Source organism: Malaclemys terrapin, chromosome 19, assembly GCF_027887155.1.
Source record: "Malaclemys terrapin pileata isolate rMalTer1 chromosome 19, rMalTer1.hap1, whole genome shotgun sequence".
Taxonomy (NCBI): domain Eukaryota; kingdom Metazoa; phylum Chordata; order Testudines; family Emydidae; genus Malaclemys; species Malaclemys terrapin.
This window is the reverse complement of record NC_071523.1, coordinates 13,431,221-13,453,292: the sequence shown is the minus strand read 5'-3', so window position 1 is coordinate 13,453,292 and position 22,072 is coordinate 13,431,221. Positions and strand designations below refer to the sequence as shown.

At 42.4% G+C, this 22,072-nt stretch overlaps 1 protein-coding gene across 7 annotated transcripts in view; it reads right to left on the bottom strand.

Annotated features, from left to right (window-relative positions):
• Nucleotides 1–22,072, bottom strand: part of RERE (arginine-glutamic acid dipeptide repeats) — a 401,731-nt gene that overhangs the window by 76,711 nt on the left and 302,948 nt on the right. For all 7 annotated transcript variants that reach the window (XM_054009348.1, XM_054009347.1, XM_054009349.1 and 4 more), the window contains one exon: nucleotides 2,160–2,240. In XM_054009348.1, coding sequence (XP_053865323.1) covers nucleotides 2,160–2,240 — 81 coding nt within the window. The remainder of the gene's footprint in view (nucleotides 1–2,159; nucleotides 2,241–22,072) is intronic.

The following is a 22,072-nucleotide window of genomic DNA, read 5'->3' as shown; positions in this document are numbered from 1 at the left end:
AATAATTTAAGAGTTATTAGGAGTTTATTTCATATTGGAGGAGAATGGTGGCAGGCAAGTAGTTTGAAGCCATACTGATGAAAGAAAATCGCGGCAGATCTAATTCCATAGCCTTATAGTTTGGAAATTCTCCTAAAGGAAAAAGCAAACCCAAGGAGTCAAACATTAGCTAATACGGGTCTGATCCTACGCTCCTTACTCAGGCAAAACTTCTACTGTGAACAAGGAGTGCAAGACTGAGCACTAAAAAAGCAGAAGCTAAACTTGTGGGCAAGAATAGGAAATGGAGATTAAACAATCTGATGTAGGTCAAGGGTTACTTGTAGATCAGTTACCACTAGGGGCTAAAACAGCCTGCTCAATACCATCTACTACACTCTACTTCAAATCGCTTCACCTTAATGCTTAATCTTCTCAGCACTAGAAGTTTAGGCCTAGTACAATAAAAATGTAATGCTTGAACAGTGATGGCCTGTATCAAATTTCACATAGCTTGCAACTTCACAGAACTTTTAGGGAGGGCACAAGGTCTGAGAAATTCAAGTTCAAAAGCAAAAGACAAACTGTACAGCACTGGAAAGTAGGGTCAGAAATATGTCCCCAGTTTGCCTTACTTCAATGTGTCTTTTCTTTGATATACTGAAAAAAAAAAATTCTTTTGCAGAGAAAGTATTTTATTTTTAAAAATACATTTCCGTGTACATGTAGCTGAAATGGACATATTTTTCTTAAGTAGTATTCAATAATCAAGTAGTTTCCTAGCAGCAAAATGCACTGCATATCTAAAAGCCAATCTCTCCTAAAAACATTTCTGGGGAGTTATTCTGAAGAATAATGAAGGAAGAACTGCTTAAGCTGATTACATCCTGGATTTGTTAAATGTTGCTAAGTATTGTCCAATTTCCTTCGAAGATGTCATCTCTCTACAAACCACCTTCACTCATAAAAAATGCATCAAAATAGTGAAGTCAAGTCTATATGCTCTTGGTGCAGTAACTAATATTTCCTAACATTACCAATAACATTGGAATATTAATCCACAGACAGACTCTCTAGGATAAACCTTTCACTCTCCCTTTCTGTTTGATTCACGTGATGGTATTAATGTTTTGCCCATGAGAGATTGTGATGTAACAATATAATGTCACAAAGACATACCTCAGGAGGGTAAGAAGGAAACGTCTTAGTATCCTTAGATGATTTAAAAAAACCAAAAAAACAAAAACAAACAAACAAAAAAAAACACCCCATACACTATTACAATTATTTTTTCCACTCAACATTAAAGTTTCACACAAAATAGATTTAATATTAAGTCACCTCCATCCAGTGATGTTTAAATAAATATTTTCAACAGCATCCCATGAATATGAATGCCACTTCTCATCCAGCAAAATAAGCACTGCACCAACATTTTCACTTCACTTGTCCCTAAATTCAGGGCAATAGCAAAGACTGCTTTCCAACACCACTCTACAAGTAGTTAAATGACACCTGCAGCATGGAAACCGAAGCTTCTAGAGAGGCTTGGCAATCAGAGCTAATGGAAAAACTAAGTAGATTCCCAGAGCTTCCCAAACCCTTTAAAGTACAGCACTCTTCCTCATCTACCTCCCTTCTTAAATGCTTACCAATATTTTTAGTAGAATTTGACAATTATATAGTTGTATTAAGGTCAAACAAGAAACAATCCTTAATTCAATTTGGAAAGAAAAGTCTTACATTTGCTGTCCAAACGTAAAAGCAGCCAGCACACACTTCATTCTTCCAGATTCAATCAGATTTTATTTTGATTTAGGCTTTTGTTAATTACCCACTGCCATTTGAGCTTAAGTTGATGACATAAATGAATTATCCCATGATAATGTCTATATTTAAAATTAGATTTGGGCTCCATAAATACCTTCCCAACCCCCTATGACTTCCTCCAATAACAACAAGCCTATTTTATATCTTTCATACACAATGCTTAAAAATTGCCGTTAGGAAAAAAAAATACAGTAGCGTTTGTCAGCTGGGGATTTCTCTTCCATACATTTGAGCCAGACACTCAATTGAGGGTTAAAGAAAACTGTTTCATAAGATCAAATGGTTAGAAGCAGCGGGGGGGGGGGGGGGGGGGGGGAAGGCAAGTTACATAAAAGTCCAATTGTACTTACAGTCTCCTTATTGGGAAGCAACTCCTTTCGGATCCTGAAGAAGTTCTTGCCGTACTGTCTCAGCCCTTTAATGAAGCGTTTCTGTGTAAAAAGATAAAAACAGTGTCAGCAGAGGAAAAAAAATATTTTTAAACAGCAAAATAACCGTTCTCCTCGTAGGGACTGCTGATAAAAGGAGAGAAATGTGCACACATACAACTGAAACCATCAAAAAGGGGAAGGCTTTGAAAAGCACCCTAAAAATTCAGATTTACTTAGAATTGAACCACAAACTTCCAATATTTGGAGCTAAAAAAAGCTGCTCAGCCCTTGGTACACAATGATGCCAGTTAGCGTTCAAGGGTTTGAGAAATACAGTCAGCTCCTCTCCATAAAAATAAATCACAAAAAAATCAGCAAAATCTATTTACAACTAAGGGAGGGGGAGAATCACACAGACAAGGAGGAAGGAAGAATATGTAACATTATGATTTTTTTTTAAAGTGACTCTCCAATTGGGTGAGGAAAAGGTTAAAAGTCCTTTCACGGGTACACACACCCCACACACAAAAAGATCCACGCTACTTTGGTAGAAATAAAGGCAAACGGCTTCCAAATAAATCCCTTCAAGGGGGAAAAATATCGCTGCTTGTTATCCCCCCCTCCCCTCTTTTTTAAGAACAGTTCATGTTTGGTTTCAAATCCAAGGCAGCAAGAGACTTTCTTCTTTCACTTTGCAATAATCCACTTGGAGAAGAGAAAGCTCCCCCCGCCCCGGGGCTTCTCCTTTGGGGGTGGGTTTTGTGTGCAATCTCCTTGGGTTCAGACAGCCCCTAAAAACAACAGGGGCGAGCGGAGGTTGTTCCATCCAGATTGGGGTGGGGTGAGCTTGAAATGAGCCATAAAAGTCCTTTTCCCCGGCTCTGAAATGCGCCTCGTTGCAAGCCGGAGCCCGAGTGGTGAATTCGAGCTCGAGCTGGGGATCTCGGCGAGCTCGGCGCGAGCTCGGCCATAAAAAGAATAGTGATCAGACACCCCCCAACCCCGGCACCCCAAAGCAGGTCGCCTGCTGCGCTCCCTCCCCCGGGCAGAGCCCCATTCGTGCAGGGCGGGCGAGGCGCGAGACCTGGTTCTGTCTCCGGCAGCCACAGGTAAATCCGGCTCAGGTGCCATGCACAGACTCTCCGGAGGTGGGAGGCTGCAGCGCTGCCGAGCGGAGCTCGCTTGTCACTCCGGGGCTCTGACACTACCAAGGGGAGGGAGGGAGGCAGCGGGCGGCAGCAGCTTAACATGTGATCTCCGCCGGGCTGTGCGGCTCGGGAAGAGAGCCTCGGGTGCGCTGCAAAAGGCGGCCTGGATCGCCTTGGAAGGAGCCCAGCCCGCCGGGCGAGGGGTGGGCAGCTCTCTCCCTAGCGCCCTGCATCCGGCCCGCCGCCCGCTACAAGGCAAGGGGGCCCTGGAAGCATCCGCACGGGGGGCTCTGGGCTCAAGGCGAGCGGTCAGCTTTAGCCGGAGTGGGTTAAAGCCCCCTAAAAAGGGGACTGACTATAATTCTCGCGGAGCAGAGCTTGTCTCCCTCCCCAGCAGAAGCGGGTCCAAAGAAAAGATACCCCCTCACCCGCCTTGTCTCTCGAATATCCTGGGACCCACAGGGCTACAACAACAGGCACAGAATTCTGCTCCTGTCATTAGTAAAGCAGGGATCCGAGGGGAAAATCGGGGAATGGATTAAGAGCTAAATCCTTAAACACTGAAGGCGTAACAGAGCGTGGTTAGGGAGGTATTTTCCTCTGCCAAGGGGCTTGGTGGGCCAGGAACGACAGTTCTTGCAGAGGCCGTGAGTTTGGTTTGGTTTGGTTTTCATTTTAAAGCCAAGAGGTGAACCAAGGAACGATCTCCTGCCACCCAGCTCTAAATGTTCTATAGCTTCCCAGCCAGTGCAATGGGTTTCCGCCTTGCTTTGATGCTTCTATTTCTGTGGTTTCTATGGCTAGTCAAGTTTAACACACTTAGCAGCTTAGTCGGTAGCTCGGGGACCTTTCTGTGGCTTCCCCTTCCCCAGATTAATCTATCCATCCCCTGGCTCTAAACATTCAATAACTTCCCAACCAGGGAATATATTCTTCCTCTCCTGTTATTTCCCTATGGTTTGCATCCTCATTTGTTAAATATATTATGACATGCTATTTACCTTGGCCTGCAGCTTTGGGACTTGTGGCTTCCAGCCCTCCCCGCCCCCAAAGAATTTCACAAATAAATCAGTGTAAAAGGATCAGAGCTAAATAATTGGCGACTGGATTGTTAAAGGGGCCTGGACTGAGCTTCCTTTTTTGCAGGCATAAGAATTCAGGCACCATTATTCGTGAGCGCCAAGTTCTACCTGCAAAAAACTGGGTGACACTGAAAATCTGGACCCTAATGTGTATACTATGGGGGAAATTAAATTAACTACCAGAAAGGTAAGACATGATTTAAGTCAGCTCTCATCTCTATCAGCCAAATCTGGCCTAAGTGCTGGCAGATGAGCAAAGTCTCCCCCACACCATGGAGTGGGTGAGGAACTATCCCACAGAAACTAGTTCAGCCCACTGAAATATCCCACCATAGGGTAGAGGATCCATCCAGCAGGGGATATCTTCTGAGTCCTGCACCTCTCTTCAGTGTGCTGCAGTGCAGGCAGCCCCTGTGGAATTAACCACACAAATCCCTTGCTTCCTTGGCAGCAGAACTGCTTTGGTTCAATTGTCAGGGAACCCTTCTTTGGTGCGTAGGCAGGAATGATCAATGATTTGCACGCTGAGGCTGGACTCCCATCCAAGAGTTGAATTACTCACACCCATTTACTTCTTTTCAACCACTGGATCACGTCTCCAAATGGTGTCACAAGAGAACAGTAAAAGTGCCGGGGACAGGGGTAATAAAAGCACTCCGGATCCTGAGCAAGGAATCTTGACTATAAGGAAGACACCTGCCTTTAGACAAGAACACCTCTACTATGTAATGGGACTGGTCCAGTGTATTCCTCTGAGCCAGTGAGTCCCAACCCATGGCCCAATCAGCACACAGCTGCAGTCCATGTGACATCCTCAGGGCCATACAGATAGTATTGGATGCGGCCCACCTAACACATTGTGGAACACATATGCAGCCCACAATGATAAAAAGCTTGAGAACCACTGCTCCGAGCACTACTCATACTGGTGTTTCTCCTGGCTTCAGTGTCAGTTAATCAGGGGCACTTCACACTGTCAGAGAAGCCATTATCCCCCATCACGGTGAACACACTCCTCACATTATGTGCTTCTACTGCAGAGAAAGATGGCAGCCGTAATGGGAGGACTATAATGCCCAAACGCCAGCCCCTATATCCCACAGTGCACTGCAACGTACCTATACAACCAGCAGCGTAGGATGAAAATCAGCCAAATCAAGGAGTATGTGCCAGCATGTAACCCAAAGCGCTTCACATCTCTTAACAAAAACACTCAGTATGGCTCTGGGCTGGAAGGTTTTTAGTTTTCTTAACATCACTGTCACCATGCATTGCATTATAGGCACTATGCATTTGCAGCATCAGGTAACAGAGTACGTTTGAAATTTCAATATAAATAATTTCACAGAAATATTAGTGTGAAGAAAGTAGTTCCAAAGAGGGTCATCATATAGACACAACTGTTCTCTTTAACAGAACAATCCATCTATGGAAGAGCAGGGTCAGTGCAAAATGTCAGAGCAACCTGTGGTCCAAGGCACAGGGTTGGAAGACATGGGTTCTACTCCCAGTAATTCCACTGACTCACTGGGAGACACTGGGCAAATGGACTCAGTTTGTCCATCTGTAAAAGGGAACCCCTACCTCCAAAGCATTTAGAAAACCTACAGCTGAACTTTCTAAACAAGTGCTAAGTGTTATAATTCTTCCACTTTCCAGCCTACTCTACACCACTCCTCAAACTAAATACAACCCTTTCTGCAAAAGGAACCGTTTGAAATACCTAATTTAGCAAATTCACCACAATAAATTTAATAACAGGAAATGTCAGATGCTAAATTGGAGATACTGAATAAAGATACCATTGCAGACGTAACCTGTTATCAAAGGCACTTAATGGCATTTTAGTTGTGTTTAATCACCACCGGTAAAAAAAAATTTTGGGGGGGGGGGGGGGGGGGTAAAACAAAGTACATTTTCACTGTGGAGTGCAAAGCCTGATGAATTATGTTCTTCATTCACTTTACTTGGTTGTGATGTTTTTAAAAAAAAATGATGAATGGTATGGGGAGAAGGAGCTTTTTAAATAAGTAATTCTGAGTTGACAATTTTTAGTTATTTCATAACCAACTTTTTCACATTTTCCATCTTTTCTGATTAAATTTTGCAGTAAAAAGCAATCCCAAATTCCTTCCCATCCTGTTCATGAGATGCCAAAAGTACCTATCATGAATGTAAATGTGGGATATCCTATCTCAACAGCAACAGTGGGTTAGACAATGCTCTATTTCCAAAGCTTGATTCATTTCAATTTTGTTGACATTCTGAAACCTCTACCAATCACATGGTTTGCTCACACTTCTTGTCTACAGGTATGGTCTGATAGGCTTCACCATTCAACCATTTCAACCACACGAACTGACCTAATGCTTATTCAGTGGAATTGGCATGGGTAATAAGAGTACAATTTAAATCTTTAAATCACTACTGGATGTTTTTCCAAAAGACATGATCTAGGTCAACCACAAGTTACTAAACTGGACACAAGAATCAATGGGTGAAATTCTCTTACCTGTGTGTTATTCAGGTGGTCAAACTAGGTGGTCACAACAGCTTTAAAATCTATGAATAGGGTAGACACTAAATAGCTAAGAGACAACTTCATACACCAACGTAATCTCCAAAATGAAATGGTAAATTTTAACTATAGCTTCCTTCCACAAGCATACCATTGTGTAATAAAACTGAAACCATCTTACACTTCTCATTGTTACTTAAAAAAAACATGGTGGGTATTAAAAGAAAACTATAACTAGACATTACAGTGACAACACCAGGTGTCTAGCCTGGACTTTGTACAAACTGGAAGGGAACCTATGGTTTTAATGTGGGCAGTGCTGTCATTTCCACATTGATAAAAACAGGAATCCTTGCAACTGAAAGATATTTAAGCAACAAGAGACATTCATGTCATGAGGGGATATGATCAGGCCTTAGGTGCACTGAGAAGTAGGAGGCTGAAGCCTGGAAAGACACTTTGATTATAACACTGCTCGGTGCAAATACTGTGAGGCAAAAGACAGACTTCTTTTTCTTAATAAAACAAATATCTTTGGGCAACTAAAAACAGCTCCATAATTTATGTAAAAGAAGCTAAAAACAAACCAATAAAACTACAGACAATTAAGTCAAAAAAGAACTAGATAAGTTCATGGAGGATAAGTCCATCAATGGCTATTAGCCAGGATGGGCAGGGATGGTGTCCCTAGCCTCTGTTTGCTGGAAGCTGGGATTGGGCAACACGGGATGGATCACTTGATGATTCCCTGTTCTGTGCATTTCCTCTGGGCCACCTGGCACTGGCCACTGTCTGAAGACAGGATACTGGGCTAGATGGACCTTGGGTCTAACCCAGTATAGCTGTTCCTGTGTTAAGTATTTCTATTAGAATTTATTTTCTAGATTTTTTTTCTCCCTTCCAGCTCCGGCCGTTGGTCAGTTTCCATCTCCATTTCTGCTCCCACTCCCCAAATCACATCAAGATTTTCCTCCTTCTTCCTCTCAGTCATGCACAATGAGGCTGCTTTGAAAAATTTGTTTCAATACAAAAAGAGCTGAGACTGGAGTAACTTGTTGCTCCACATTCTGTGGTGGCCCTAGTTGCCTATTAAACACCACATCTTGGCTTCCATTTTCCCATATACTCTTCTCTACAGGTGTTGCCTTTCCTTACTACTTCAATCCACCTTTAAATCTGGAGCAACACATTCCTCAGTGCTTTTTAACACTGTATTTCAGAGCAATCTTGCAGAAAGGCTGGTAGGAAGGGGAAGTAAACTTTGGGGAAGGGGGGAGAGATGTTATGCCCCACTGTCAAGAGATGTTGAATTTCTGAGCTGTAAGAGTGAGGTAAAGTCGGAGGACAGTGGATGGTGGAGCACTAAATGTTGATCCCAAAGATACATGGGAAAGGGAAGAGTCTTGATGGGAAGTGCAAAAGGGGGTTTGGAGCAAAGTGGTCCAAAAACACTAATTCAGTATTTTTTTTAACCCAAGTTTTATACCTTTTAAAAAAACATATTTGTTTGTTACAGGGTTTTTGACATAATTCAAATTTGTACAGCACCTTGAAGAAGAAGAGTGCAGCAGGAGCTAAATGAGTGCTAAATAACCTGAGTATCATTATTATTGTAAAGTAGCATTAGGAAATCCTTTGGCTTGATGGTTCAGCAGCCACTGCTGATAGACAACACCGATATGTTTTGTGAAATGGTTGCCATGGCTATTGACCAGACGGAACACAAGGTCTCCTAATGCTGTTTTATAATCTGAGTTCCCCCCAATGTAATTTATTAGGTTCTATGGTATCCTGCTACAATGTGTAAACAGGAGGCTATAAATAACCAAGGAAGCACTAGGAACAAGCATGTTAATGTTTGCATATGTGTTACTTGTAGGTCCCATATTTTATCCCAAGAAACAAATACCATGACAAGATACACAAAGCCATTATGCTCTGACTAACAGAGCTCAGATGGCATGTTTATCAAAGTGATGATAATGCCATTACGATGCTGTAGTTAAGGTTATGCATCAGGGTTTCTATTATCAAGGGATTACAGTTTGGCAGGGAAAATTTGCTGCTGCATGCTGAAATTCAGCACCGTAGGGTTTAACCTAGGATTGAGGATTTTGTTGGGTTTTCTCTTTTTGTTTGCTCTTTGTTAACTGCCTCAATCCAAATTAGGTTTGGCTGTGTGGGTTCTAAAAACATGCAATAAAATCAAAATTTTAAAAATTGCAAAATAAAACCCTATGTCTAGTCCATTTTAAAATCACAAATTTTAACCCATATGATGCAAAAGATAAGATTCTCATAGAAAACATCAACTTTCTCACAGATGCCTACTGATCCCATTCAGAAGTGATTTTTCAGTCAGTTGCGTGTCTCTTTTGTCCCCTCAACTCAGAAAATGACCAAATCCTGAGTGTTGTTTACACTTACGGAGGATTCCCCCCTCCCCGCCGATATTTATGTGCTTATAAAAAAAAACCCCAACACCTTGAAATGCCAAAAAGTATATATTTTCCCATTACTATAACTGAAAGAACTGGTAAAAGGATTTTTCCCTCAAACTTTAAGGAATATTTTACACTCTTGACTATGACCATGCACAGAAAGTTTCCGCCTGTGAAAATGGGGGTTATAATGGAAGTCCCAGTGTGGCAGTTTTTGCTATCACAAATGCTATAATAAAATTACAGTATGTTTTTAAGAGGCCTAAGATCTTCCAAGCCTTTTCCAACTGACGTTGTCATCTTCCACATTAAATATGCCCCAACAGACTTCACAAGAACATGCAGTAAAAAGTTTTACATAGTTCCAATAGTTAACAGCACATAAAGTAAAATTCACAAATGAAAAGCATCTTAATTCTGAAACAGAAATTTTACAGGATGAAAAGTTACACCAGTTGCTTTGCCTAGCTGGAAAAATAAATGAAACTTACTTGCATTTGCAAAAACCAGCTAGAGTGCAAAACACATTTCTGGGCTGCCCAAAACAATAACTATTTTTTAGCATGCAGATGTCGTATATGTACCTTGGCTGAATTTCAGTACACTGAGTACATTTTATTAAAAGCTTGGCTGTATTTTTACATAAATTAAACTTAATGTGTATATGTTAAAAATAAAGATGTTCGCTGATAAAACAGAATGGAATCGAATATACTCTACAAATAGGGGTACTCCTGGCAGTATTTCCTTAGAGGGCTACTTACGGTTGGTTGCTAGGCCTAAGATGTCAGATATCCCACACTGAAGATCTTAGCTTGGTGTTTTCAAGTACATAATATTTTTCATCCAATGAAACCTTATTGCAACAAGAAAATAACTATCTTCTCTAGCACTTTTCATCTTGAAGGACTGCAACACACTTTATAAACTCAGGGCCAAATCCTGCTCAAGTGAGAAGTCCCATTAAAGACCAAATGGACCTCTTGCGTAAGAAGGGGGATCTGGTTCTGAAACACATATCCAGGCTAAATACAGAATCAACATAACTACCACAGAAATGCAGCACATCTGTTTAGCCCTAAACGGACTAGTTCCCTGAAGGCTCTCACGTGGCAAGAGGCGAACTGCCTAGTTATTTTGGGGGCACTAAGGACGGTGCACCAGATACGTCCGTGGGAACTGGAAGGCAAGATCTCTTGGGAACATTTGTTTGCAGTCAATCTTGATTGGCATTGCCATGGCCAGGCCAGTATACACTTCCACGCCCCAGCTAGCCCTACTGCTCAGAGTCCAGGACATAGCAGGATGTGAGAGCTCAGAGTATTAGCAGCTGGGGGCAGAGACTTCCTGGCATGAAGCCCACCGAGGCTGTATGATGCAGAAGCAGGTGGAGAAAGACTCTGTCCAGTCAAGGAAGAGACAGGGTTTGAGAATACCCCACTGTGGGAGCAGCAGCAGGGAAAGTTCACTTTGAAGAGGAGCTGGAACTATGAAGGAGATGAGACAGGCCTTGGGATGACGGTGGGGCCCAGGGTTTCAGCATATAAAAGCAACGCTGCACAGCAGTTTAGGACAGGAAGTGAATACCACATCCCAACTGAAACTCACATGGGACTCTTACAAGGTCAGTCCTTCAGGACCAAAAAAATCAACCACCAAAACCTGTCAAGAAAAATTTCACGTTCCAGTCTCTGCAGTGCCCCTGTAATATGCCCCACTGCTGGGAGGACAGGATATGCTTCAACCTCATCTGAACTTCCTTTGTTTTATTGTTTCCTGTCACAACCATATCTCCGTTTAATGTTTTTAAAATTTAATTTTGAGGTAGCTAGCAATTCTAACCTTAGCATTAGATACTCAGCCTCCTGTTTGTTATATGAGCTCCCAGCAAGCTTGCAAAAATCCACTGAGTAGGGAAACTAACTTAGTAAAGCAGCTTCCGAAGCCTCGGAGTACCCTGATGCTCTGTTCCGCAGCCCATGGTACTGGAACTGATTTACTTGCAGTTCTCAGACTAGCCAACAGCAGTGACAGTAGATCTTTGGGGAAATGTCTGCCCTCCACTGTCCCCTTGTTTCCCTGCACTTTCATCATCCCCCCCCCAAAGATGTGTTCTGAGGTTTGTCAGCCCCAGTTCCTGCGTTCACTGCACGTACGAATGTCAACCATTATGCCCACCAACTGGAACTTTCCTCTTTTAAAGATGCTGTTCTGAGTCCAAAGGCTCAACTCTGAGGAGCTTTATTTCTCTTTCCTGATGTACCTTTGACAGAGACCCAACAGGGCTATGAAAGTTGGGACCTGGATTTAATGGGGCTTGTATACTAGAGCTCAAGTAACTGGCTAAAAAAGCCCAGAGCTATATTACACATCTTTGTTATCAGAGACCTTTTTCGTAGTGGGGCTCTGTGTTTAGATCAATGGTTCTCAACCAGGGGTACGAGTACCCCTGGAGGTATGCCGAGGTCTTCCAGGGGATACTAGATATTTACCTATTTTTACAACAGGCTACATAAAAAGCACTAGCAAAGTCAGTACAAACTAAAATTTCATACAATGACTTGTTTATACTGCTCTATATACACAATACACTGAAATGTAAGTACAATATTTATATTCCAGTGGGTTTATTTTATATTGTAAAAATGAAAAAGTAAGCCTTTTTTCAGTAATACTGTGCTGTGTCACTTTTGTATTTTTATGTCTGATTTTGTGAGCAAGTGGTTTTTAAGTGAGGTTAAACTTGGGGGTCTGCAAGAAAAATCAGACTTGGGGGTCTGGAAGGGTTGAGAGCCACTGGTTTAGATGACCATGGTCACTACACAAAAGTTCTTTTATTATTTCTGGTCTTCAAAAGGCATTGCCACAGAATGACGATAAGAAAATATGCTTCAGTGTTTTTGCAAGTAAAATGAGCACTGGCTAGTTAAGAAGCTGAAGCAGGAACAGAGGGATAAAAACTGCCAGCTACCTACCTAGTGCCAGTTGCTGTGCCTCAGTTCCACACCAGAATTAAAATAACCTGACACTAATTGCAGAAATGTAACTTGGATTAAGACATTTTTCTTCTCTCATATTATAACAGCCTCTCTCCAGCCCCTGTAGTTTAAGCACTGCACATCCATCCATCCATTTATGAAGCTTGTGTATTAGTAGTTTGTAACTAGGTCATGAAAAAGTTCATAAGGTCCCAGTCTACTAGTTTTTTTAGGGGGAGGGAGGGAAGAAGGGGAGGATAATTAAAAATACTTCCTTTTTTCTACTCCCTCCATCTGAAACATTTGTATCATTTTAGGCCTCATTTTCATTTTGCAGCGTGTAGATCAACAGAGAAGGGTTGAATTCAGCCCTGGTGTGAATGGGTGCTTCTCCGGTGATTTCTTCGCTTGATTGATTTAAATGAAGAGAGACCCATTACACCAGGGTAGAATTTGGCCCCTACGCCTTTGTGGTATACTAATAAAATAAAGGTGGGTTTCACTGATGCTTACAAATCTCCTGAACATATGTAGCAATTAAAATATACATATAACATTCTGATGGTTTTGCATTACAGACTGGTCTCTATTAGGAGGAGACGTTAAAAGTTTTCAAAAGATACAAACAACATCTTCAAAGCACCCTCAGGGTCACCCTGATAACTCTAGAAAATACAAAATGAAGAGCAAGAAATCTATTGCAGGGTCTAAAGATGCTAAACCATCCAGCTTCCACTCCCAAAAGGATTAATTTTCCAGGGATTTTCTTTCTTAAACACAAAGAAATAAACCCTACCTCAAACACCATAGGGATTCATGTCACAAATATTATACATAAGCAAAGAGGTGCACACCTTCCCTCTAGAGCCTATGTATTCTATATATCTGTAGCCATATATATAAACTATACACCATGTACACAGACATTAAGCGGACTCCCTCCCTCAAGGGAATGCCAAAGGATCTTGGGATGGTAATGAGCCCCCTCCATGGTGCTGTACTGTTAAGCTTTTGTTTGGAACAATAGATCTCCCATGATACCTCTCGACTACTGAAAATATTGGTATTAAGTGAGCATGAGCACAGCTGTGTGTAAATTACATATATAAACAGATTAGATTTGTATATTTATACTGAATGCAAACACATTAATAGCACATTTGCATACACAGTTGGCTAAATGAGACTGCATGCAGAGTGGGATTTCTAGTTTCAAACCCATTTAATTTTTTTTAAATAAAGTATTTAAGATGCTATTTAAGAGGTCAAACTGGTTTACTCATCCCTTCTCCCCTTCCCTCCTCTAGAGCTATGCCTGAAATGCTGTTCTTGTCACTGCTTCATTCACCTGCCATCCTGCCTAGATTATAATTGCAATGGAAAAAGCCTCACATTTTAGCACAAGAAACCGAAGTGGGGCATTTTGCTAAAGGTTATCCAAACTTCATTATGTTTATTTTATTGGAGATGGGTTAAGGGGAGAGGGTTTTAGTTCAGCCACACAAAAAAACTACTTCTCAAATGCCAGTTGATAAAATTCCTCTTTTCTTCCCCTCTCCCCTATGTACTGTGAAGGATCAATTGAAAAATCAGTTTGAGACAGAACATGATATTGAAGGTGACACAATGGCTACAAGGCTTTTCCAAGGCTGGTGAAGAAGAGAACGACTCTGTCACGCCCGTGGGCTTAGGGCTATCAGGCTGCTGCTTGCTAACCTTACGTGCTAACCCCACGTGCTAACCCCAGCTTTATTTTTCCATCAGTATTTAGGAGGACTGTTTTTATAAAGAGAGATTTCACATTCAGATTCACCCAAAGCAGTTTGCAAATCTTTTATTCATATCCTACTTAGTACCAGTTTTCTGCGTGAAATCCTAGACAAGATCATCCCAAAAGAACAAACAAAAATCAATTATCCCTAAATGAAGAGCATTTATTTTGCTCTAATTGCGGCCCCTCGTTACTGACTCTGGGTATTTTCATCACACCTCCCCAGACAATGCTCTCAAGTCAGCCTCTCTCTTGCCTTCACGTTTCATGTCGGCTCCTGTTAAAAGGTCCATTCCTGCCTCTTAGGCTCACCACGCTCACAGCCCTACCGATAAATCATCCACCAACCTGCTCTTGGAAATGCACTGGCCACGGTGTGATTGCTCCAGCCCTGGGTTGCCAAGCAACCAACACAAGAGGGAAGTCTGAGAACTGCTGACAAATAGCCAAGTGGCTGAAACAACAGACTTCTCTCTGTCAAAAAATGTGTTTCAGAGAAGTGCCTCCCCCGCCTCCGCTCTGTGCTCAACACTGCGTGATTGTAAAATCAAAATCAAAAGGCTATTGTAATGAACACACACGTCCTGCTCAATTACTAATTGTTAAAGAGCTGTGGGGAGGCTGCGATCACAGGGTGTATGGCAACAGAAATGTGATCCGGTAAACGAGATAAAGTCAACAGCATGCCGAGAAACCTGATCTAAGAGCAGCCTGCAGTGGCACATCAGAGACTGATGCACAGATCAAAAAAGGCTGGGTATTAAAGCAGCAGAAGGAAAAAAATAAATGAAGATGCTGACTTTCTAGAGCTGAAGAAAAGCAAAGGGCATTTGATAAGCAACTCTGGCTCTTTAGAAACACAATTTGTGGATTACCACAAGCGTCACTATCCATCCTCACATTGCTGCAGTTGCCTGGCCCTATGTCGCAGGAACAAGACGAAGAGGCCAGGAGGGAAGGGCATGTTTGTTTGAAGGCTGCTTTGTCTGCCATCTATTTTCCCTCAAATTGAATAAGCTGAAAAAACGTATTTCTCTTTCCAAGCCTTTGCTAGAGTGATCACCCCCTGGTGGTCAAGCACTGTACCATCAGGTTTCAGAAGGGGATCTGTGCTGAAGACAGCAACAAGTCCTGCACTGCGAAGACGCTGAAAATGCAAAAACCCCTCCGGTTATTTGACATCTCTCTGCTGTACACAGCAGTATGAAAAGAGTATCCTTATCAAACACACACGGGGAATTGTTTCAATTTGGTACCTCAAGTGAATCGTTTCCACCCAAAAAAGGACACAGACTTTATCATCTCATCCGTATTATTTATATTTAAGTGATCACTCATTCCTGTACAAGGAATAAAAATGAAGATCACTGCCCAGAGAAACGAACGCTCAGGATGGACACAAGAGTCCACCTAGGTGGATCCAACTGCAGGATAGGGATGCTGTTATACAGCCCAGCTCCTGTACTACCCCACACATCCACCCTTTTATCTGAACAGCTGGCTTTTCTGTAGTCCTCTGAAGGTAATGGATCATTTCACAATTGGCTTTTATTCCCGTTTTACACATTGAGACATTAAAGCACAGGGGCACTAAGGCTACACCTTATTGCCAAAAAACAGCGTGTTTGGGGGAAGGATGGTTTTCTTTACAACGGGATAATTAATGTACGCTGTAAAAAAACCCACACCTTTTTGGGTAAGGACAGCATAGCCTGAGCGATGTGTGTGTGTATGTATGTGTTTTTGGAGTCTCATTTTCAACAGCTTTCTAAGAGTTTAAACAACAACAAACAACACAGGGGCCTGGAATGTTTTTGACCCAGAAACACAGAACAAACAATTTACTGCTGCCAAGAGGCATTACAATAATAAAGCTGTTGATTATGGTTCACATTAGATTTTCCTGTGTAGGAACAGATTCACTCCTGATTGTGGCTTGTTTTAAACCACCTTTAAAAATGAAGCTATCGGATATGTTATGAAGTAAAAATGAAGCTTCTGACACGTTAAAACTAAACCAAAGCTTAAAAAAACCTTAATACTCCCCACCCCTGCACTTGCCCTATGTGTACTTTCAAACTGGAGAAATCGTTTGGAAATACTTTTCTCTGATACAATTAGCACTCACAGAAATCAGGCATGCCAAACACTCCTAACTGTGAACTGACAAAACAGAAATCCTAATACCCCATTAAACACTAGCTCCTTTTTGTTTGTTAGTTTTATATTCACATAAATTGGGTATGTTCGCATATGCCAAATTGTTTTCGGTCCTTAAGACTCGTGCTTCCAACGGTTAGTTAACTCTGCAAAGGAAGGAAATAATCAAGGAAAAATTCTAAATATAGTAAAAGGGAAATATAAGAAATGAATTAAACCGGAATAGGAGTTCTTCCGCAAGGTATGAACAGTAACACCATTAGGCATCCTTTTTCCCCAAGGGAGATCCCCCTCTGTGTAACTCAGACAAGTTCTGAGATCTCCCTCCCTTCCTTTCACCCACTCAACCTCCAAGTTCTTGCATCCCAGCCAACAATGATTTCAGAGGAGGCTTAAGGTTATGACGCTTTCCTTTGGAGGACCTCAATGTCAGAGAGCACAGCCACCTTCCACAGGGCTAAGGATGCCCCACATGTATTGTTACCAACCTTAAATATAAAAACAAAAGCAAATAAAAAGACATTTTCATAGTTTCTCCCTCCATTATTTTAATTTCCTTTTTATTTTTGAACTAAAGAATTTTATGGTATAAACTGAACACCACCACACTGCCCACAAACTCACAAAACTACAGAGCTCCATTAAATCACAGATACTAAAGTGCCCCATTCTGGTCTCAAGTAATAACACAGGTGAGTGAGCACAGATGTACACCTTTGCCCTCTTACCTCTCCCCTCCAACCTATAAGCAATAGTTCAGCAAGACCAGAGCATCAGGTTAATCACCAACCTGCAGATTGCACAAATCACTACTTGGGTTCTTTACTTAAGCACCAGAACAATATTTTCATTTTTCTCCCCCTTGTACAAGATTTATCCCTTCACTATCCAAAACATATTGAGTTCCTAAATGCACATCAATTTATTAAAAGTAACACTTCAAAGAAAGTCTGAAGTTTCTCTTTTGTCAAACTTTTTTTTTAAGTCACTCAATTTGAAACATTACACGCAAAAAAGCTGCATTCAGACTTCTTGAAATATGCTCGGTGATCCTTTCAGGACTCAGATAGTATTTCTAATGGAAGCTCCCTACTGCAGAAATACTGTTCCACTGGGGTTTGGACTATTATTGTCAATTAGTCTTGAGACTATTTCCACCTCTAAACAGTGACTTTCTGCAGTTGATACGGGGGAAATAAACATAAAAAACTCAAGAGCTCCTCTGCTTTAGAGCAAAGGACAAATCCAAGAATAATTAGACACAATGTTGGCAAGAATCCCAAAGGAAATCATACAAATTGAAATGCAGATCTCTTTTCTATGGATGACTTGTCAAATAACCCACCGCACTTGGTTTGAGTTCAAGCTTTTGGCTGCAAACTAAGGGTTAGAAGAGGATGACTTACAACACCTGTGACAACTTTTATAAGGGACATACGTCTCTCAGTTGTCTCTCAATGGGAGACCATTCCCCATTTCAAACACAAACTCCCTCCCTCCCACATAATTCTATGGGTTCTTAGAGCTATTGTACATTATTCACAATAGAAATATTCTGTCATGAAAATGTTATTTTTGGAGGAAGGATGGTCTTGTGTTTAAGACACAAAACAGATCAGATCTAGATTCTGTTCCTGTGCTGGCCCAAGACTGGAAAACTTTGGCTCAGGGGCCTCCATTTTTGGATACCCAATTTTGGATACCTTGAGCTGGCTAGTGTTTCCATTGACTTTGATAGAAGTTATAGATACTCGGCACTTGAGAAAATCAGGTACAAGGCATATGAAATGGGCACCCAAAAATGACACTTTTGAAAGCTTGGTCTACAGAGCCTGATGACCATAGAGTGAGGCTCAAGATCAGCACTCCCACCCCTGATGCTCTGGTTATCTGAAGTATAAATACATGCTCAGGGATTAAAAAGTCGCAGGGACAGGATGGCTCAGGAGATTGGTAACAGAATCCAGAGCACCACAAAACAGTTCAAATGCAGCCATGGCCAGTAGTGGCCAAAATCATTACCATCTTCTGGCTACTTAATGGCTGATGGACAACGAATTGGGGGGTCTTAGCCCATTTCCCAGTGGAGAGGTAGACATCACAGCTGGTGCTAGCGTTGACAGTCTTAGCGAAGAGGTCAAGGATCTGAATAGGCCATGAAGACTGTACTATATCCCCCTCCAGAACCAGTATGGGGCAGGGTGGGCAACTTGCACTGGTGCTGCTACCACCCTTGCTGTACCTGTTAGGCTTCGTACACTGAGACCAAGATGTATTAAAAGTGATTCTCAGTGCCTTGACTTTGGATGCCCAACTTGAGACCCCCTAAAGCAGGGGTTCTCAACCTTTTTCTTTCTGAGGCCCCCTCCCCAACATGCTATAAAAACTCCATGGCCCACCTGTGCCACAATTGTTTTTCTGCATATAAAAGCCAAGGCCAGCGTTAGGTGGTAGCATGCAGGGCAACTGCCTGGAACCCATGCCACAGGGTAGTGATCAACGACTCCATGTCTAGTTGGCAGCTGGTATCAAGCGGAGTGCCCCAGGGATCAGTCCTGGGGCCGGTTTTGTTCAACATCTTTATTAATGATCTGGATGATGGGATGGATTGTACCGTCAGCATGTTCGCAGATGACACTAAGCTGTGGGGAGAGGTACATGCTGGAGGGTAGGGATAGGGCCCAGAGTAACCTAGATGAATTGGAGGATTGGGCCAAAAGAAATCTGATGAAGTTCAACAAGGACAAGTGCAGAGTCCTGGACTTAGGAAGAGAGAATCCCAGGCACCGTTACAGGCTGGGGACCAACTAGCTAAGCAGCTGTTCTGCAGAAAAGGACCTGGGGATTGCAGTGGACGAGAAGCTGGATATTAGTCAGCAGTGTGCCCTAGTTGCCAAGAAGGCCAACGGCATATTGGGCTGTATTAGTAAGAGCATTGCCAGCAGATCAAATGAAGCGATTATTCTCCTCTATTAGGCGTTGGTGAGGCCACACCTGGAGTACTCCGTCCAGTTTTGGTCCCCCCATTACAGAAGGGATGTGGACAAATTGGAGAGAGTCCAGCGGAGGGCAACAAAAATTATTAGGGGGCTGGGGCACATGACTTACGAGGAGAGGCTGAGGGAACTGGGGTTATTTAGTCTGCAGAAGAGAAGAGTGAGGGGGGATTTGATAGCAGCCTTCAACTATCTGAAGGGGGTTTTCAAAGAGGATGGAGCTAGGCTATTCTCAGTGATGGCAGATGACAGAACAAGAAGCAATGGTCTCAAGTTGCAGTGGGGGAGGTTTAGGCTGGATATCAGGAAACACTATTTCACTAAGAGGGTGGTGAAGCACTGGAAGGGGTTACCTAGGGAGGTGGTGGAATCTCCATCCTTAGAGGTTTTTAAGGCCCGGCCTGGCTGGGATGATTTAGTTGGTGGTGGTCCTGCTTTGAGCAGGGGATTGGACTAAACTAGAGACCTCCTGAGGTCTCTTCCAACCCAAATATTCTATGATTCTAGGGGCCCCGACAAAGCTAAGTTGCTCAAGCTTCGGCTTCAGCGCCATGCCGTGGGGCTTCGGCTTTCTGCCCTGGGCCCCAGCAAGTCTAATGCTGGCCCTGCTTGGTGGACCCCTGAAACCTACTTGTGGCCTCCCAGGGGACCCCTGGTTGAGAAGCACTGCCCTAAAGGATCAGGAGGTGCTGTGCTCCCAGTCTCTGGGGGAAAAGGGCCCCTTTAAAGAGGTCTCAGGATTGGCACCCAAAAATTGAGGTACCTAAGAATCACTAGTCACTTTTTAAAATCTCAACCTGAAGGATTCGGGCTCTAGCACTATCCATGCCGCAGCTTGTAGGAACAATACATTTCTCTCAATTTGTAAAGAGCACATAGGCCCAAAGCACATAAGTAGCCTTCTCCTTAACTCTAGGAGAGCGGTGGAGAACTTCTCACTCTGGAGAGCAACAGTCCTTTCAGGGCTTGAAATTCCGAGCTGCAGTTTAAAACCTCTCTTCCAAGTCTTGTTTGAATCTGGACCAGAGACAATTCGGGTATTTTAATAAACAGACCGAACACGGATATTCCCCCTGCTCTAGGAGCTTAATCCTGTCACTGAATTAGTTGTATGTAGTGTTGCTGTAGCCATGTTGGTCCCAGGATATTAGAGAGACAAGGTGGGTGAGGTCATATTTTTTATGGGACCAACTTCTGTTGGTGAGGGAAACAAGCTTTTGAACTTATACAGAGCTCTTCTTCAGGTCACTGAATTCTTTTGACAGTTTTGCTAGACTTCAAAGAGGAGCAGGACTGGTGCCCTAAGGCACCAGGGCTACAAGCAAGGTGGATACAACCAAGGTGGATAGAATTAGCTAGCAAAACCAATTCTTACCAGTATGTCCCATTCCATCAGGATCCGGGTTCTCATGCGGGCTTACATGACACAGTGAGAATGCCACGCCGTGGCCCCCTTCGTTCCATTATCCATTATACTTTTGTCGGAAGCATTTAAGATCTCAGCAAAGTAATTGATATACTCCTGCAACACAGCCATCCAATTACCAAGGAAGATGTTGGCTCATTCAGTGAGCTTGGCAGTAATGTATAAAAGAAGTTTTAAAAAAGCAGATGATTCATAAGTTCCCCTTTCTTTTGTGTAAGGGCCTCTGAATAAAAACATCTAGTTTAGAGAAAACTGTGCCAAATTTGAAAAGGTCACCCACGAATAAGAGGAAAAAAAAGGAGTAACAATGAAAGAATAAGCAAGTCAGCTAGCGCATAAAGGGAATATCAGCAGATGGGGCTTAAAAAGCCAATGTGCTTGCTTTTTTGGGGTGGGGACTGAAATTGCCTGCCCAGACATGGAAGATATTGTCCAGTTCTGCACCACAGAAAAATTCATTTCTAAAATATGTACCAAAATGAAGCAAAGTGCACCCCCCTCCTGATTCATAATAAAAGGAATGTTTGATTTGAGTGCCTGAAATTATTCCAACTCAGTGGAGGGTAATATGGTGTCATGCTTATTGGTGCCTCTAAATGCATGAGCTACTGCCTGATCAATCTCCCAGCGTAGCCTAAAAGCTATATAAATCTAAGAGGATACTTTGAATACATGGTAGAGTGGAGACAGAGGGGGAAGAGGAAGAGAAAGCATGCGATGGATCAGGCACAAATGGAAGGACAGCAGAGTGAGATATCAAGAGGCCAACAAAAGCTGAAGTGAAACCACAACTCCAGGGGCTGTGTGCATATTGGGTCTATACCACAATATATGCAAAACCACAATGATATGAAAATACAAAAGAAGTGTTGGACAAGGAGCAGCAGCGTTTAGTTCAGCTTTCAGAAGTGCTGGTCAAGAAAATGCCTTTTTTTTTTTTTTTTTAAACACAATAGCAGGCAAGAAGGGAGGAAAAACAAACTTAACTGGATGCCATGTATATATATCCAGAGAAACCCCTACAGGGACACAGACAATATTATTTAGTTGCCCAGCAATAAATATTCTCTTAAGGAGTCATTTTCCATCCTCAAATTTAAAGAAAATTTGACTCAATGATCAATCAGACCCCCTCACATCTGCCCAGATGTTAAGTCATTTACATGAGCCTGAACTCTTAGGGTTCTACTTAGGTAACTACTCAAGATAGTTAAGTCCCAGGCAGACTGTGAAGAGCTGCAAAAGGATCTCGCAAAACTGGGTGACTGGGCAACAAAATGGCAGATGAAATTTAATGTTGATAAATGCAAAGTAATGCACATTGGAAAACAATCCTAATAATACATATACAATGATGGGGTCTAAATTCGCT